The sequence below is a fragment of the Heptranchias perlo genome, chromosome 1, assembly GCF_035084215.1.
Source record: "Heptranchias perlo isolate sHepPer1 chromosome 1, sHepPer1.hap1, whole genome shotgun sequence".
NCBI lineage: Eukaryota > Metazoa > Chordata > Chondrichthyes > Hexanchiformes > Hexanchidae > Heptranchias > Heptranchias perlo.
Window position 1 is genome coordinate 85,367,897 of NC_090325.1, and position 20,680 is coordinate 85,388,576.

Genomic DNA, 20,680 nt, shown 5'->3' on the forward strand with positions numbered 1-20,680 from the left:
TGCAGTTGATCCTGCAGCAGGTGACAGAGCTCTGTGACAGCCTCCCTGGTAAAGCAGAGTCTCCTCACACACTGCTCCTCGGTGAATTGGAGGTAAGAAGTTCTGGGCCTGTACATTCATGTGGGATAAGGTCTCCTGCCAGCTGCCCTCCTTCAGATTCTTCTCTCTGTAGCTGCAGCTTCCTGGACTCCAGCCTGCTCCTCCTCCTCCTCTTCCAGCCACAATGGCAGAGTAATCAGCAAACCCAGTAAAAGCAATCTGAAGTTTGACAGAAACCCCATGTCAAAAACCCTCTGTTGCCTCACCCAATTACTTTCACAAACAATTACTGTCAGTTCCAGTAGCTAAAAGTCCCAAAAAACCCAAAAGCAACACACTAGCAGTCCAACTAAACCACCTGGTGATTTACCTGAGAGCAACTGATGATCCCTTTAATTATCGCTGGAAATGGCACCCTCCAGACTGTTCCCACCTCTGATTTCTGTGACTGATTTAGAATTGGCAAACAGGACACCAGAGCTATGGAAAGAGCACCTGGTGCCTAAAACAACTGCATGACCCTAATTAGTATGCTTAAATCAGCACCCTCCGATTTCAGGCCGGCCATCTGGACACCTAAAAGATGCCCTGATTCAGAGTGACGGTGGGAAAATTGTGTGTGTAAAATGGGTGTGTGAGATCAGGGCCTGACTTTCAGTGCCTTAGCGCTCATTTGTTGGAGGTAAAACAGGTGTTCGCAAATTGAAAGTGTTCCCCCCACCACCACCACTGTTACTATATAGGCAAGCATGGTAGTAAATCTGTGCACAAGGCTGCACAAACAGCAAATGAGATAAATCATCTAATTATCTTTAAACAGATAAATCAAGCATGGCATTGGCTATGCCAGAATAGAATTTATCCCACTATATATGCAATATATTGTCGAAACCACACAGAAGGTATACTTAATAGGTAGCTCCTCAAAGCATGGTATGGGTACAAATGAATAACTTCTCTTAGTTAAAGTAGTTTCGTCTACAAAAGAACACCATTTACAAACGAATGAAAAAAAACGTACATTTATATAACACTGTTGACGACCTCAGGACGTGCCAAAGCGCTTTACAAACAATGAAGTCACTATTGGAATGTAAGGAAACGCAGCAGCCAATTTGTGCACAGCAAATGAGATAAAAGACCAGATAATCTGTTTGAATGATGTTGGTTGAGGGATAAATATTGGCCAAGACACCTTGCTCTTGTTCGGATAGTGCCATGGGATCTTTTGGGTCTACCTGAGAGGGAAAACGGGGCTTTGTTTTAAAGTCTCATCCAAAATACGGCACCACCAACAGTGCAGCACTCCCTCAGTACTGCACTGTTGGTGGTGCCGTATTTTGGATGTCAGCCTCGATTATGTATTGAAGTGGCATGAGGGAAGCTTGGACCCAGGACTTTCTGACTTAGAGGCACGAGTGCTACCACGGAGCCAAGACTGAAAGAAAGAACTACTAATTTTCTACAATTGTGTTCCTTAACATGCACCTCTACTGTTGTGGAACAACTGATGAGAATGCTCCCCTTGGGTAAGAGCTTGTCACCAGAGCTCAAAATGAACACTAGTCTAGGTCAGTGATTTTCAAACTTAAATTGCAATTGTATTAAAGATGAGAGACAAAGTGTTCAAAAGTCCGTAATATTTTGAAGCGTTTCTCCCATCTATAAAAAAGTCTTGTATTTTAGGACAGGTTCTAAAAGTGGCTGGAATGTAAATTACTTTTAATTGTCTACTTCAAACTTAGAGTCATAGAAGTTTACAACATGGAAACAGGCCCTTCGGCCCAACATGTCCATGTCGCCCAGTTTATACCACTAAGCTAGTCCCAATTGCCTGCACTTGGCCCATATCCCTCTATACCCATCTTACCCATGTAACTGTCATGTATTTAATATAAAACCTGACCAGCTAGATTTGAAAAAATGAAAGCAATACTTAAGCATATGTATTTAAAGTCAAATATTTGAATATGAAAAATTGTTTAATTTTAAGAATTATGCAATGAGTTTGGAACAATTTGAAAATGTATAGGAAGCTAAAATTGAAGTGGTTCAGCAATATAACATTGTACTGTGGCACAAATCCTGGAATCCTAGCCTCTGTTGACTGTCATACACAGAGTTCCTCCTACCTGGGAAAATGCACTGCCACAGGCAAGAGTGAGGTACATGACCAAAGAGACAGGGCAAAGTAATAGTACTGGAGCTACCGACACCTTCTCCTGAAAGCCCTGGAAGCTGTAGCCACAATACCATAGTTGAGTCACACATCAAACTATCCCAGTTAAGACTGTTCACCAGTTGGAGGTTGGAGGGAAGGAGAGAGGAAAGTTGCAAATCAATAAAATTAATCATAAAAATAGTGTAGCTTTAAATTAATTAAATACCTGAGGAGGAACTTTAGCACTGATAAACAGAGTCCGAATTTACTCTGCTACCTTCACCCTCAAGTAGAAACTGATGATAAAATGGCTATAGTTAAATAATGCTGCAGTTTCCTTACCGCATGATGTAAAACAACTAAATTTAGATAGACATATTATCAAAGGTAATATGCAGGAGTACCTGACGTACCTGCTCTAGAATCATCACAAAAATAAGGTTCCACTGACAGGCGGAGAAGATTGCGTTGCATGCAAGAAAATACCATTCATTTTTTAAGTGCATATTCTCTTTTTCTGCCTTACTGATCACTTCCAGGTCACAGGTTTCTTGCAGCCAAGAGCTCAGCTGGTGGTCTGCTTCCATGTTAGCACCAATGCCTTTCTTGGTTGCCATTCAGGACGTACACAAGAGCAGCCCCATGAAGATGTCCCAAGTGATTTATCCCTGCATGGAGGTGCTAAGCACCCAACTAATAACTGCAACAACATGGCTGGGATTCAGCAGAATGAGGGAACAAAGCTGCATCCCATCAATCTGCTGTAGCAATTGGTATAATGTTTTACACAACTGTGAGGAGACAGTACCCTTTGTATTCATGGATGACATTATACCTAATAATAATTGACATAGTTGATAACATTCTCCTTTTGACTACTTGAAGCTTATATACAAACTAGGTGAAATAGAAAAGGTTAATCCAGCGTGTTGTAGATGTTATAATTCAGTTGTGCTCAGATACTTTTCCTCATGTGTAATGCATTAATAGACAAACCTGTGCTCCCTATGAACCAAAATTTGACCTTATGTGTGAAGCATTCAGCGTCCAGGACAGTGACAGGGATGGGAAACTAGAGTGATGAGGTACTGGGACTATTTCCACTAAGAGGAGATTTAAGGGAGGTTTTTAAAATTATGAAGCATTTTGACAGAGCAAATAGGGAAAGACCATTTCCTCTGGTTAGGGAGTTAGAGATGAAAGTACGTCAATTTAAAATTAACACTAAGAGAGTGAAGAGAAAGGCGAAGAGAAATTTCTTTATGCAGAGGATTGTTGAAGCATGGAATGCTTTGTCACAGGGAATGCTTGAGGCAGAGACCATTCCATCTTTTAAGGGAAAATTGGATAAATGGTCAAAGCAGCAAAAGATATAAGGAAAGACTGAGGGAATGGGATTAATTTGGATTGCTCTAGCAAAGTGCCGGCACTGATATGATGGACTGAATGGTTCTAAATCATTTTAGATGGATGCTGCAGGATGAACACTCTAACGATGAGATGAAAACTGGAAATAATATAGATTACCACTGTACGCTCATGGTCTCTTTGAGAGGTGTACAAACAACACTCTGACAGACCACATATCATAGGCTACAACTATGAATTAGGTTATTAAATAAAATTAAACAGAAGCAAGAGCAAACACAGAACATTTCACTTGATTACAGTACTTTGCTTAATATACAGTCCCATATTTCAAAAAAATAAACATCTCAAGGCTCTGGTAGATCTCAGAAGTAACACTCTTAGTTTGGACCAGGCGTCATGATTTTAACATAAGACTGGATGCTCACTGAGTGCTCTAGTAGCCTCGACATGTTAGCTTCCTGTCAAAGTAGAATGATACTAAAGAATCATTGCTGCTCGCTGCAATAATACCTCTCTTTAAAGTCCATACTAAAACAAAGGAAGATCAAACAAGTATTCCTTCACAATTTAACAAAGCTGTCAATCACAAAAGAAAGAACTTGCATTTATATAGCACCTTTCATGTCCCACATCCCAAATCACTTCACAGCCAATGCCATATCTGTCAAGTGTAGTCACTGTTGTAATATAGACAATCATGGCAGCCCATTTGTGCACAGCAAGGTCCCATATAAATGATCAGTTAATCTGTTTTTGGTGGTGTTGGTTGAGGCATAAATGTTGTCCAGGACAGTGGGAGAATGTCCCTGCTCTTCTTCGAAAGGTACTTTGGGGTCTTTTGCATCCACCTGAGTTGGGAGACGGGGCCTCAATTTAATGTCTCTTCTGAAAGACACCTCCCTCAGAACTAAAGTGACAGCCTAAATTATGTGCTCAAGTCCTAGGGTGGGGCATGAACCGATGACCTTTTGACTTAGAGGTGGGAGCGCTATCATTGAACGAAGGCTGGAACAAAGAGTATCAAAGGCACAGAGATGGATTAAAAGATACTAAAGTATGAGCACATAACTGAATGCGATGCAGGGACAACTTATAGAAGGGACCAACAATGACAACAACAACTTGCATTTATAAAGTGCCTTTAATGTAGTAAAACGTCCCAAGGCGCTTCACAGGAGCGATTATCAAACAAAATTTGACACCAAGTCACATAAGGAGATATTAGGACAGGTGACCAAAAGCTTGGTCAAAGAGGTAGATTTTAAGGAGCATCTTACAGGAGGAGAGGTAGAGAGGCGGAAAGCTTAGGGCATAGGCAGCTGTAGGCACGGCCACCAATGGTGGAGCGATTAAAATCGGGGACACGCAAGAGGACCAGCATTGCTGAACTCGAGAGGACATCTTAGGCAGACCCATAATTTTTAAAACACAAATAAAGAGAGAGAGAGAGAAAGATGGAAAGAATTAGAGTGGAAGGCAAGCGGAGACAGGTAAGTCTGTGAGCAACACCATGAGACATCAATTACTAAAACAAAATGTTGTTTGGAAATATTGTAGCAAACACAGGAACTTCAGTGCATTCCTGACTTAGTGTCAACTGCAAACTTGGATATATGACTCTATTCCTTCACCAAGTCATTGATATATATGATAAAAAGCTAAAGGTCCCAGTACAGATGTCTGGGGAACGCCACTTGTCACATCCCACCAATCAGAGAACGTTCCCTTTATCCTACTCTCTGTCCCCTACCTGCTAAACCATTTCCAACACATGTCGCAAGGTTGCCTCCAATTCCATGACTAAAATTAACAGGTGCGACGTTAGAGGTATGTCTGCAATGATGGTACTGCAAAGCACATGTTTGATGTTTGGGTCCTTCAGCTACTTTACATCTAAGCATCTGATGGGCTTTGAGACAGTTCTGTAACAATGTGGTTGGATTACTAGTAAGGATAAGTGCAGCTCCAACAACACTCAAGAAGCTTGACACCATCCAAGATAAAACAGCCCACTTGATTGGCACCCCATCCATCACCGGCGCACTGTGGCTGCAGTGTGTACCATCCACAGGATGCACTGCAGCAACTCGCCAAGGCTTCTTCAACAGCACCTCCAAAACCCGCGACCTCTACCACCTAGAAGGACAAGAGCAGCAGGCACATGGGAACAACACCACCTGCACGTTCCCCTCCAAGTCACACACCATCCCGACTTGGAAATATATCGCCGTTCCTTCATCGTCGCTGGGTCAAAACCCTGGAACTCCCTTCCTAACAGCACTGTGGGAGAACCGTCACCACACGGACTGCAGCGGTCCAAGAAGGCGGCTCACCACCACCTTCTCAAGGGCAATTAGGGATGGGCAATAAATGCCGGCCTCGCCAGCAACGCCCACATCCCATGAACGAATTAAAAAAAAATAATCTGGGTTATAGGAACATAGGAACAGGAGTAGGCCATTCAGCCCCTCGAACCTGTTCCGCCATTCAATGAGATCATCATTGATCTGTATCCTAACTCCATCCACCCGCCGTGGCTTCAAATCCTTTAATACCCTTGGCTGGCAAGCATCTATCGATCTCAGATTTAAAATTATTAATTGAGCTAGCATCTACTACATTTTGTGGAAGAGAGTTCCATACTTCTACCACCCTTTGTGTGAAGAAGTGTTTCCTAACTTCTCTCCTGATTGGCCTGGTTCTGATTTTAAGGTTATATCCCCTTGTCCGAGACTCCCCCACCAACGGAAAAAGTTTCTATCTACCCTCTCAGTTCCTTTCAAAATCCTAAAAACCTCAATCAAATTACCCCATAACCTTCTATATTCCAGGCAATACAAGCCTAGTTTATGTAATCTCTCCTCATAATCTAACCCTAGGAGCCCTGATAACATTCTGGTGCATCTGCACTGCACTCCTTCCAAGGTCAATATATCCTTTCTAAAATGCAGAGCCCAGAACTGTACACAGTACTCCAGATGTGGTCTAACCAGGGCTTTGTATAGCTGAAGCAAAACTTCCCTTTATGTTCTAGCCCTCTAGTTATAAAGGCTAACATTCCATTAGCCTTTTTGATTATGTTTATGACTACTACATTTTAATGATCTGTGTCCATGAACCCCATAATCTCTTTGAACCTCCACTGTTCCTAACTTTTCACCATTTAAAAAATACTCCGATCTGTCCTTTTTTGGTCTAAAATGGATGGCCTCACACTTACCTGCATTGAGATCCATCTGCCACAGTTTTGCCCACTCACCTAATCTATCAATGTCTCTTTGTAATTTTATGCTCCCGTCTACGCTACTTACTATGCACCAATCTTTGTGTCATCAGCAAACATGGATATATGGCTCTCTATCCCATCATCTAAGTCATTAATAAATATAGTGAATAGTTGAGGCCCCAGCACAGATCCTTGTGAGACACCACTAGTCACTTCCTTCTAATTTGAGTACATACCCATTATCCCTACCGGCGGTCTTCTACCGACTAACCAATCTCCTAACCAGGTCAATAATTTGCCTTCAATTCCATGAGCTTTAGTTTTAGCTAACAGTCTCTTATGTGGAATCTTATCAAATGCCTTCTGGAAGTCCATATAAACTACATCCATAGATATTCCCCTGTCTTCTACTTTAGTTACTTACTCAAAAAATTCAATTAGGTTTGTTACTCATGACCTACCCTTTACAAATCCACGTTGGCTCTCTCTAATCAGCTCAAATTTCTCTAAGTGCTCAGTCACCCTATCCTTAATTATAGATTCCAATAACTTCCCCACAATAGATGTTAGATTAACAGGTCTATAATTTCCTGGTTTCTTTCTCACCTTTCTTAAATAATGGAGTTACATTTGCAATTTTCCATCTAAAGGGACAAATCCTGAATTGAGTGTGCTTTGGAAGATTATGGCTAAAGCATCAGCAATTTCCTCATCTACTTCTTTTAAAACCCTGGGGTGGAAATCATCAGGTGTTGGGGATTTGTCAGGCTTTAGTGCCATTATTTTTTCTAATACTGTTTTCTTGCTTGCAGTTGCTTAACGTTAACACTTTCCTGAACAAGTTCCAGTCCTCGATTCATTAGTTTCCCTGGAATGTCAGGTATATTATCCTCTTTCTCTACTGTGAAGACTGACACAAAGTAATTCTTCAACAAGTCTGTTGTTTCCTTATTTTCATTTACAACATTACCCGTGTCTGTTTTTTTAAGGGCCCACATTACCCTGGACTACCCTTTTTATTTTAATTGTAAAAACTGTGTGTTATTCTTGATATGCCTTGCAAGCTTCTTTTTGCAGCTCTTACGACCTTTTTTGGCTTCCTTTATCGCTCCCTGTCCCCTGGATCTATTCTTTGCACTTTTGTATGCTCTTTCCTTTAGTTTTGTTTCTCTCACCTCTTTTGTCGACCATGACTGTTTTACTTGGTAAGTAGAGCTCTTGCCCCTTAGGGGTATATACTGATCCTGTATTAATGTAAATTCTTTTCTGAACACCTCCTACTGTTCATCTGTAGTTTTACCCGATAAGAGTTTTGACTATTTTGCTGTCGTCAGTCTCTGTCTCATCCCGTTGAAGTTAGCCTTACCAAAATCCAGAATCTTGGTAACTGGGTTAAGTTTCTCCTTTTCAAACCTAACATTGAATTTGATCATATTATGATAACTGTTAGATAAATGTTCCCTTACTGTTAAGATTATTAGACATTCCATTTGGTGGCTGTTCATTTCTTAGCTCTGGCAACTCTTGCATCCTGCAGGTTACGCTGTTGGATAATGATGTAATCAGTCAGATGCCAGTTCTTGGATGAAGGATGCATCCAGGAATTTTTATGCTTGTCTGGGTGTTGACCATATTGGTGGACCATTGTGCTCAACACATTTTCTCATGGGGGGGGGGGCATTATTACAACTGCCTTTTCCACCACCACTGGAACCAATAACAACACACCCAAGGTGGTGACATCCCTCTCAACCCATACACTGACATCTCATGAAAATTATTTTGCTTGGTTTTGATGTTGCAGTAATCACATCATTCACATAACCATAAAATTGCTCCTTCACTTGATTTTCATTCCTTATCTGGTATACAGGCACCAGTGACTTAGTGCTCAGATTTCAGTGCTAGTCTCTGTTAACAGCCATTTCTTGATAGCTGCTGGGAGATTAGCCAACTTTAGAGTAGTGCCATTGCAAATCCTAGTTCATGAGCATCGACAGACAACCTCCAAGTACTTTGCACCTTGGGGGTAGTGATAGACTTTGCTGTAGCTAGGGTCCATGGATATGCTGGAGCTCTAAATCTGAGCCCACATAGAGTAGTCAAATTGTGCTTGGGCAACCAACCTCTCAGCATGGCTTTTATTTGCTTTGCCTCTAGCCTTTGACCTTGCTGGCACGTGCAATCCTTGTGGTAGAAAAGGGGGGTGGGGGGGCGGTGTGCAAAGAGAAGTGGTGGCAAAGGACCAACCTTTCTAGGATCTCTCTTCTACATTCAGGGTTTTAAAAAACATTTTTTTAAATAAAGTAATTACCAATAAACTTTCAGTTTTTTCTTTGGCTGAAGTCTTCTTGATGTACCATTCAACTTAGATTTCTGTAAGGAAAGCAGCAAGGGTGATCTGGAAGGAAGAATGAATCAAGGCCTCCAGTTTCCAAGGATAGGGTGTTAACTAATAACATGTAATTCCCAAAACTAAACAGTTCCTTCTCTTCCCTACCATTTATAGTATGGAGTAGTCAGATTTTTATTATTTGCAGTTTTCATGAGGCAATGGAGGAATCTAGAAATCATGTTTAGTGATATTCAGCATAACGATAGACAGATCTGCCAGCTCACACTTTAATAGATTGTGAAACCATTTTCCTTCATTCAACCTCCCCCCCCGCCCCCCCACCACCACTCCCAAAAACACGTTGGGCATAAAAATCTGAAAAGTGTATGAGCCCAGTGGCAAATGTTACATTCTAAGAAAACTCAAACAGCAATTGCATTAAAGCACAGAACAACACTTAATTAAGTTGTTCATTAACAAGGGATTGTATAGACAGGTTTATTTATACAAATGTCCAATAACCATTTACAGTGGTTCTGACCAAGAATATTCACTGGCTGTCTTCTCCCTTTTATAGTTGATATATTGGCAGAATGTAGATGAACAGTTGCAAATCAGTCGGCCAAAAATCCCACCTCTGTTCAATAGCGACCAGTAATAGAATCTGAAATTGTTTTCCAATGTCAAGAACTGTTTATTTTTTTTTAAAACAAGGAGGCGATTCTTGCATTTTTTTTAAAACAAGTTCATTAACATTTACAAAAAAGTTACATGGCAGAGCAAAAAATTAAATATAGAAAGCAATACATGACCATTTATTTACATTGAGTATAGTCTACTCCAAGCTATTGGCACAAAAATTAACCCACATTCAACAAACAAAATTATGACAACCTCAAAAATGAAGTAATTTAAATTATAGGCACTATTTTTTATTATATAAAATTAACAATTTCACACTTCAGTTTATTTTGCCTACTGCATTTTAGTTCAATGCTGTTTGTGTCAAACGTGTGATTAATTCTTCTAGTTAGCTAAACCACCATGGGGTAAAGGATGCTTTTAATTTTACAGATCAATTTATTCTTAAAGTTAGAGAAAGGTTTTGTTTTTGTCCAATTGTGTCTCGCAGTATTGCAATGTGTAAGTGTATACCTGTGTATGCATAACATGTTAAAACAAAGTTTTCCATAATAAAACAAATGAATCCCACTATTGTGTACAGTGTTCGTAGTCATTTTATGAAGGGAATCTCGAAACTTAGAGTGCTGTTTAAAAGCTTTTCTTGCTTTTATTCTGCATCAAGTTTTCAAACATAATACCCCTCCTGTGGAAAAGACTAATCCAAACATCCACCTTTTTAAAAAGGCTGTTTACTGCACAACACACATGTCTCAAAAGTAAGTCATCTGTATGAAACCAAAATTCTTAATTGAAAGAATTATATTGCTCATTCTCGACAACTTTTTAGACAGTGAAAGGTAATTCATAAAAAATATAATAAATATAATTCCCTTATTTAGGCAACTACTCAGAGGGCAATTTTTACAGGTGTATATTTTAAAATATATTGTTTGACAGTAAACAGTTGTGTTTACCGTATTACATCCAAACAAGTTTCTGCCCCACAACACTTAATTAAGTTCTCACGAATCCAGACCTTTTCAGATCTATCAAACTGTACAATTGAGATGACATGTCACTTTACTTCATTTGGCCATTTAGACGGATAAACAAAAAAACACATTCAACCCACTCACTCACTATTTGTTCACATGGTACCCCATGTCCATTCCACACATTCACTGCAAATCCTATCATCTGTAACCCATGTCCACCCCTCCCACTGTCCACTTAGCAGTCACCCCATTCACTATCTGAACACCTATCATCCTACATCCATCCCATTCGCTCACCATGAATTCACCCATAACCCTCATGTTCAACCCCACTCAATTCACTGGCCACCTCTGCTAGCACATGTCTATCCCACCATTGGTTATTTTGGAAGGCCCCTACACCTGAATATTAAGGGCTTTTGGAAAGAATGTTTTCTTCTAAATTTGCACTGAATACTTCCTGTAAATAAATCAAGAAATACTCTTAAAAAAATTAAACATTAGCCTCTGGTGATTAATTGCACGAACATCAATTCAAACTATTTTATGGCAACACTCACAAAATAATAAACTTAGAACATACAACTCCCTGCAGTAGTATGCAAATATATTTAAATGTAAACTCAAATTTTCATAAGAATATACATAAGTGTAGTGACGTCTTTGAACACTGTAATTACTGGGTTTAGTACCTACCAGGCTGCAGCATTTATTGAACAGCTCCAAGCAAGTGTATTTGTATAACAGGATATGAGTGCATAGTTTTGACAGAACTATGTTGCATTTTTTTTTATATAAGCACTGTGGTGTGATCAGATTACAACTTGAATGGACCAAGTTTTCACTACCTACCTTTCAAGGAAGTACAAGTTATAAAAGACACATCCTATTAGGTGCTGCATGCTGAAAACTTGGCTGCACATTAAAGCCACTCTTTCCTGAGCCAGTGCTGTACAATTTGAGGAAAGCAACCGTATAAAACCTGCTTAACACTAAGCCCTTTGGCAATTAAAAAGAAAGGTCAACTGCACACAAACGGATACTGAAATAGTTTTGCCCACCAAAATGCGTTCATTTTGATGGATATTTTTTCTTGGTGTGGGCAAAGAGATAAACAAAGTGTCTCACTTACAATACACACTTAATTTTCAACTTAAGCCACTTACCCACAGCAGTTTGTCTGCACAAAGCACCATTCAGGTTACAACATGCCTTTTCCCGCTAGCAATGTGCCAAAATTTTCAGTCACTTACAAAGTGCAACAGGTCACAAATCCAGTGATCAGCAGCAGACCATTAAAAATAAATCAACTTCCTCATAATACATTTCAACTTCTACAATGAAAACTACTGGTGCAATTTTAACTTATTTTTTTTTAAGATGGCAAAAAATTTAGTAATACTAATATCTTCACCGGGAAGAAGATATTACCACCATTGGGATATTAATGTAAATTGCTGCAAATTAAAATCACATTTCCTCCCCCCAGCCGCAAAAAAAAAGTTTCATACAAACAAAAATGGAAGATGTGTAATTTGCCTTACTTATCACTCAAGGTATTCATGACTACAACAATTGAGATGCTATTCTTGTACTGAAAATAAATCAGATTTCAGTGGGCTGTGGATTACTATGACTGTACATCTGCCCTTCATGATACTGGAATTGTGGCTTGCTTTACTTCCAGAATATAAAATTTGTCACCGCTACAATATCTGATTGTACAAAACAGGCTTCGACAAGTAGTCTTTTTTATTTGACCATTCTAAAAGTCGCAACAATGTTAGTTATCCATTTTTCCCTACCACTGGTTGTTGTAAGCTTTTTCTTTGGCATTTTTTGGGATTGTGTCCAGACGTCGGCTTTTTTGTATTGAATGACGACATAAGATTGCTCATAAGCATTAAAACAATGGACATAGTCATGGGAAAAACTGATTGTACATGTATGAAAAAGTCTGATGTTTAATGTCATTAAAGTGCTACTCCATGATCTCCACCAACTTGTGCTGATTTATGGCAGAGGACTGGATTTTCTCAAATCCTGCTAAGTTTCTCTGAACAGTCTAAGTAAAACGTCCTTTTGTTTGGGGAACTGTAGCGCAGCGAGCTTCAGACTGTTGTGTATAATCAATTCAATAGCAACCATCTTTCCAGCTTTCATCTCTAATGCTGCCATAAGTCTTCGGAGTTGGCAACGATCTGGAAGTCAATTTATAGGAAGAGAAATTAATATACTTGACAGGACACAATTGTACTTCGGTTGCAATTCAACAGTACAGTCCCACAACTTTACATCATTTCATTTTGTTACACAATCTAAACAATAGAAAACAGGAACCTGGTACTGTGCATTTGTAACAGAAAATCTACACCATATATTTCTATAATGCTTATTATATACAAAATGGTTAGTGTGCACAATTTAACCCTTTTAACTGACCAATTACAGTGATGTAAATAGTCATAGGAGGCTCTGGTCGTTGTTAAGCAGGGATGTCCAAACTTTTTAATCTTTGTAAGCCACATAAAGTTTAAATCCATGTGGCCATTAATTCATACATAGTTCATTTTGTTCATACAAATAGATCTTAATGTTTGGACATCACCATTGCTGGGAATGGCCCTTTTCAAATCTCCTATAGTACTATTTAAACCAGATTATCCAAAATGATATATAGTTGAAAAAGTATTTAAATATATCCTAGTTCCTTCCTCCTCTTCCTGTTAGTTTACCTCAGTGTCTTTGGGATGGAAATTCACTGGCACCCAGTTTCGGGTATGAAGGCAGAGATGAGGCTGCAATGCGTGCTCATACTGGGAGGCCTGAGGCGGGCCTTACACTGGGCCTGGTCTAAATAATGTGGGCGAGCTGCCGGCACCTCCACAAGCAGCTTGCCCCTTTGGAGCAACAAATTTCAGGTCTCTGGCAGATGCTGGGGTGGGGGGGCAGAAGAGCGGACGAGGATGATTGCGGCTGTCAGCAGTGCTGTGGACCCGAGAAGAGCGCTCCTGTTCCTCCTAGCTCCACAGGAGCTGCTGCTGCTTAGGCTGCGGTGACCACTGAAGATTCCTGAACATTGCATGTCCTGCTCATCGCAGACCGCTTGAGGGAACACATAAAATAGGTGTTAGCCCTCTCATTTACATATGTAAAAGGACCTTACGCCTGTTCTAAGCAGCTAGGGACGCCTGAAAAATAGTATGACCCAATTTCGGCTCACACTTTTATCAAGTATCCTTGAGGTGCAGGACGTTGGCCCCCGAAATATGTAGCCAATTGAATTTGTATCCAATTTCTAACACTTTGCTACCTTTCAAAATTCAACTTGCTTTTTTTTGAAAAGGACATCAGATGTTAGAATCTCCGTCTCATAAATTTAAAGGATTAGCAATAACCTTTTACAGTGCCACCTAGCAGGATTCAAAATTCAACTTTAAAAAAAAAAATCAGACCCATTAACATGGAATCTCTCTCCACTCCCCCTCTACTTAATACACTTTATAAACTTTAGAAAACCAAAATCAAAACTCGCTATATTTTACCTCAATAAAGATTTTGAAATTTCTTGTTTTTCAAAATTATTTGAAGAAAAGCTACTGAGGTAAAAATGCTAGAAACTAAAGAAAAATATTTCATCAGTACAGTTAACTGAATAGTACTGATGCATCCTAGGAAATTAGGCATAATGCACAATCCATATTCAGCTCACCATTGTGGAAAACCATAAGGAAATGCCTGATTAAATTAACTCTCTAATACACCTAAACCATAAAGCTGACCATATTAATGTAGAAATACTGAACAGTTACTTGACCATAAAAGAAGCAAAGCATGATGGATAAGTGACCATGTTAGCTGACCAGCTGAATATATATTGGGAAGCTTAATGTGTTCACGTTCCCAGCAAAGACACACAGAAGAGCTATTGTCGGCTTATGAGATAACTGTCTAACTAACAGAAATTAATGACCATATAGCCTTGAGACTAGGAATAGTTTCTTCTGATAAGGAGCAGTGTTGCTAAGGCAACGTAAATTCCCAGACCCTGTTGAGGGGCCACGAGACAGACATGAGAGAATAGAGGGTGGGTTCCCTATTTTTGATTGACTAACCACTTGAACCAATGAGAGTGTACATGTACGCCCATATTCAATGATAGACAGACATTACTGAATTAACTGTATAAAAGATAACGGCTTTCTTTGTTCGAAGAAGAGGTGGTTCTAACCATTGCTTAGAACACAGCTTCCCTTGTATACAAGCTTCTTTTAATAAATTCTTACTTGTCTGAAAATAAGTGTTTGGAGTTAATGCATTGTGTATAATAGGTAATAAAGTTTTCGACACCATGTCAGAGCTCTGGGTAAAAATATCAAGTTCAAGCCCAAGCTTTTGGGAGAGGCTAATGCCATTATGTAAAAACTTTAATGAAGATAGTAAAAGATAATTCAGTGGACAAACTTAATTGTTTTTGTGAAATATTTAATTTTTTACATTTATTTTGGACATTAGACATTTGAGTTACTGATAAAGGAAGATGAAAAAAAATTCCAGAAAGAATTTTGAGCACTGTATGGGAACCTGATGGCAGGATTGCACAATCACAGGGTGATATACCCTCACTATAAAATTACTGATTTTGTGTGTCACATTTAACATTGAAAGCACCCATTATAGCACCACCTACATGATTAATGGGAACTGCAGGTACTTACAATGAGTTTTCAATGAAATATGCACTCTGCACAAACAAAATGCTTTATTTAAGAAAGGACAAGATACTGGGTGGCTCCGTGGGTTATACATTGCCCCTTTGTCTCTTAGACCCAAAGTCAAATCCTGCCCACAACAGTGTGATAAAGTCTATTCTCTGCGAAGTGTAAATGCAGTTTTCACCCTGTATCCTCTGGTGCATATCACAAAACTCCTACATCATTTGCTAACCTTTCTCCCCTCAAGGTGCTGACCTCTACTGCAGTACAGTTCTACAGTTGCTGCTTTCCCTATGGTACCTTGCTTAAGTGGCCATTCTTCATGTGTGAACCTAGACAATGTTGTAATCACGCTACACAGCTATTAGGCATCATAACTAGACATGGCTTTTGAATAGAAACCAGAAACAGAAACCAAAACCCTGATTAATTTTCCTCTCCTTAGGCCAGGGGCACAGAAGCTAATTGTTGCACCTCAGTTGTCACCCTTCTGAGATCAGTTAACTTATCACAGATTTGAATTGGGAATCTTCAGGCTTTGTGCATCTGAGCCACACCTGTCTCTACCAATTAATATACATATGCAAAAGTGCTCTAACCGCTCATAATTTACTAATCTCACTCAAAGAGGCCATAAAGATAGTTGATAGTAGGCATCAACTGGCATAAAATTCACTTCAAAAAGAAATTAAGCAAAAAATATGGCAGATAGCTGCATTTCTACAGAATATGTAGCCTTCGCTTTCTACATAGAATTACAAAGAATGTACAGCACAGAATCAGGCCATTTGGCCCAACAGGTCCATGTGAGTGTTTATGCTCCACACAAGCCTCTTCCCTTCCTACTTCATCTAACCCTTTTCTAGTTCTGTAAAAAAAAATTAATAGAACAGTGATCACAAAATAAAGGAAAAGTAATTCAATTATTCCATCTGAAATTATAACCGTATGGCTCCCACATAGCTTGACGAAACTGTTCTTTTCATTACTCATTCTCCCTCAATTAGCATGTTTGAGAGATTGGATTTCATGTAAATTAAGGATTCTGCTGTTACACTCCTACCTTCTAACAGGCTGTGCAAGTTTACTCCGAGGCACTGGTATTCCCCCTCCAGCAGAGGCACTAGGTCGAGGCAAGCCACTCCGGATCCCTGCACCTTGACCTTTATTAGGGGCGGTGCCACCTGCAGCAGTATGACTTGGAGAACTGGGAGGCTGAACAGAGGACCCTGGTGCAGAACTATTGTGACCAGATGCAGAATTTATGGAGACAGGCCCTGGGTTGACCATTGCTTTCAGTGGTTGCCGGAGAGCTAGCGGAGACGGTGTGGTAGGAAGTCTAAGCTTACTTGGAGAAGGTACTGCAAAAGAAAAAAAAAGGTTGCAAACAGATCATTTTAGCTCATTAGACATTTCATGTGCACTCTAAAATAATTTTGATATTGGTACCCTTGTAATATAATTTGACATAACAATTCTGAAGGGTTGAAACATAAACTCAAAGGACACTATACAATTCACACACACACAATACATAATATATAAATAAATAAAAATATATATAAATCTATCTTTCGACTGGTCTGAGGATTAGAACCAGAGAATATTTTGGAATCTGATGGATTAATGTACTGTGTTACACTGGCTTGCTACAGCGCCAGAATCCTTCCACGGATTACTGTGTAAACAGGGAAAGGCAGCACTGGAATCAGTGTGGCTCTCCATTACTGGTGACATGGTAACTGTATTCCGAAGTAAAAATGGACAGTTACAACAATGATCATGGTACCACTGGCACAGATTTCTGGGTAGCAGTTTTCCACAAGTGTTTCAAATATTTAACCTCACAGAATAATAGAAAGGTTACAGCAGAGAAAGAGGCCATTCAGCCCATCGAGTCCGCGCCGGCTCTAAGCAAGAGCAATCCAGCTAGTCCCACTCCCCCGCAGCTCTGCAAATTTTTTCCTTTCAAGTACTTATCCAGTTCCCTTTTAAAGGCCATGATTGAATCTGCCTTGGGCAGTGCATTCCACATCCGAACCACTCGCTCTGTAAAAACGTTTTTCCTCATGTCACCTTTAGTTCTTTTGCCAATCACCTTAAATCTATGTCCTCTGGTTGTTGACTCTTCCGCCAATGAGAACAGTTTTTCTCTATCTACTCTGTCTAGACCCTTCATGATTGTGAATACCTCTATCAAATCTCCTCACAACCTTCTCTGTTCCGAGGAGAAAAACCCCAGCTTCTCCAGTCTATCCACGTAACTAAAGTCCCTCATCCCTGGAATCATTCTAGTAAATCTCTTCTGCACCCTCTCTAAGGCCTTCACATCTTTCCTGAAGTGCAGTGCCCAGAACTGGACACAATGCTCCAGTTGTGGCCGAGCCAGTGTTTTATAAAGGTTCATCATGACTTCCATACTTTTGTACTCTAGGCCTCTATTTATAAAGCTCTGGATCCTGTATGCCTTTTTAACCACTTTAACAACCTGCCCTGCCACCTTCAACAATTTGTGCATATATACCCCCAGATCTCTCTGTTCCTGTACCCTTTTTAGAGTTGTGCCCTCTAGTTTATATTGCCTCTCCTCGTTCTTCCTACCAAAATGTATCACTTTGCATTTTTCTGCGTTAAATTTCATCTGTCACGTGTCAGCCCATGCCACCAGCCTGTCTATATCCTCTTGAAGTTTATCACTATCCTCCTCACTGTTTACTACCCTTCTAAGTTTTATGTCATCTGCAAATTTTGAAATTGTGCCCTGTACACCTAAGTCTAAGTCATTAATATGCATCAAGAAAAGCAGTGGCCCCAGCACTAACCCCTGGGGAACACCACTGTACACCTCCTTCCAGTCCGAAAAACAACCGTTCACCACTACTCACTGTTTCCTGTCCCTTCTGTATCCATGTTGCTACTGCCCCCTTTATTCCATGGGCCGCAATCTTGATAAGCCTACCGTGCGGCACTTTATCAAACGCCTTTTGAAAGTCCATATACACCACATCAACTGCATTGCCCTCATCTACCCTCTCAGAGAGGTGACAGAGAGGGTAGATGAGGCAATGCAGCACTTGTTCATGAAACCTGAGCATTTTTTAAACCTCGTCAATATGTTTTTTGAACATGTTTTCTAGCTTGCCACATCCAACGAAAGTAATATCTGAAACCATTTAGATTCCTATAGAGCACATAACTAAGGCAAACTTTGGTCTGAGGGGAATATTTCAAGTATATGGTGGAAGCAGATTCAATCGTAGCTTTCAAAAAAGGAACTGGATAAATACTTGAAGGGAAAAAATTTGCAGGGCTACAGGGAAAGAACAGGGGAATGGGACTAACTGGATCGCTCTCACAAAGAGCTCAATGGGCTGAATGGCCTCCTCCTGTGCTGTGACCATTCTATGATCATCCACAAAAATGTTAGCCATAGTGAAAAAAGGTAACAGAGTTGCACCATTAAGTACACTCCTGCAATTTACCTCGCCAAACTTTTCTTTGCAATCCCCTCAAAAATGAGTTTTCCCACATCGTGGCCCCGATATTTACGGGGAGGCTGGGGATGCAGAGGTCCTGTCAAATTTAACGGCAGGAAGTCATTATAATTTGTTTCTTCTGCTACCGGGACTTGATGGTTTGACTTACAGGGAGAGGTTAGACAGACTGGGACTTTTTTCCCTGGAGAGTAGGAGGTTAAGGGGTGATCTTATAGAAGTCTATAAAATAATGAGGGGCATAGATAAGGTCGATAGTCAAAATCTTTTCCCAAAGGTAGGGGAGTCTATAACGAGGGGGCATAGATTTAAGGTGAGAGGGGAGAGATACAAAAGGGTCCAGAGGGGCAATTTTTTCACTCAAAGGGTGGTGAGTGTCTGGAACGAGCTGCCAGAGGCAATAGTAGAGGCGGGTACAATTTTGTCTTTTAAAAAGCATTTGGACAGTTACATGGGTAAGATGGGTATAGAGGGATATGGGCCAAGTGCAGGCAATTGGGACTAGCTTAGTGGTATAAACTGGGCGACATGGACATGTTGGGCCGAAGGGCCTGTTTCCATGTTGTAACTTCTATGATTCTATGATTCTATGATTCCTGCCTGGCATCCGGCCAAATTGACAGGCTGGTTGGCTGTCGGGAAGGAAAACCAGTGGTAGGAGGCCACATCCGGGGACCCTTTAGGATGGCCCCCGGCAATCACGAGGTAGGTTTCAGATTAGGGGTTGGGTGAGGCCTTGATCGTAGGGCAGGCTTCAGATCTGGGGGTTGCCGATTGCAGCAGAGGCTAGATAGAGGCCGTGATCGGCAAAAGGGAAGCTGAAGGCTTCCTTGAGGGGCCGGGGGGAGCACTCCTACTCCTCCTTGCCCACAAGGAGTGCTGTAAAAAGCATTTACCTTCTGGAACCAGCAGTTCCCACCTCCATTTCGCTGCCGGGTTTCCTGAGCCCTGGGAAACCACTGCGGCAGCAGTTAAATTTAAATCAGGCTCCCAATTGCAAGGCTCGAAACCCACTGCCGTAAAAACTGCAACGAGCATGTATGCGTCGAGTTGGGGATACATTCCCCATTTTTCAGGATTCAACCCCCCTCCCGACCCCCTCCCACACCCATCATGGGGGGCGGGGGAGGGTGTTAATATCGAGGCCCATATCTCCAATTGTTGTCCATTTTGTCCTTTCAATGCATTACTTGAGAATGTGTCCCAATCTTCAATCCACCTGTACTTTAAAAACAACGCAGCCCTGCCTGTACCTCACTTGGTTAATAACAGACATTATTTGGTACAGCTGGACAGTAGGATAATGTGAGCATCATCTTTGTGCTCTGGTTCTACATTAACTCAAGCAGTTAAACACCAGGTTGCAACAGTGGGGATAACAAGACTCAGTGTTCACATCTTGCATAATTACTTTGTATCCAGGTACATCAAATAAGGACTGTTATTAAGCAGATGAAACAGACATAAAATCTGCAAGAATCAAAAATCTTGCAAACTGATCATGAATTGAAATACAATCTAATCTCCCATTATGTCAGTAGAATAAAATCTGGAGGCATTAGAAGAGTCTTAGGCCAAGGAGCTCATGTTGTAAATTTTAAATGGTGCACGCAATTCAGTGTTACTTTAGATTTTAGCATTTTAGAAAATATTTGGCAGACATTTTAAAATCAGGCAGATTAGTACATTTTGTTGACTTATTGCTCATATATGTCTGTAT

General features: G+C 40.4%; 1 protein-coding gene across 4 annotated transcripts in view; it reads right to left on the reverse strand.

The window, feature by feature from the left end:
* Positions 1-9,593: 9,593 nt before the first annotated feature.
* The window catches only part of slain2 (SLAIN motif family, member 2), a 71,781-nt gene continuing 60,694 nt past the window's right edge, over positions 9,594-20,680 (reverse strand). For all 4 annotated transcript variants that reach the window (XM_067988077.1, XM_067988057.1, XM_067988067.1 and 1 more), the window contains 2 exons: positions 16,530-16,827; positions 9,594-12,952 (listed from right to left, as the gene is read on the reverse strand). In XM_067988077.1, coding sequence (XP_067844178.1) covers positions 12,886-12,952; positions 16,530-16,827 — 365 coding nt within the window. In that variant the 3' untranslated portion in view covers positions 9,594-12,885. The remainder of the gene's footprint in view (positions 12,953-16,529; positions 16,828-20,680) is intronic.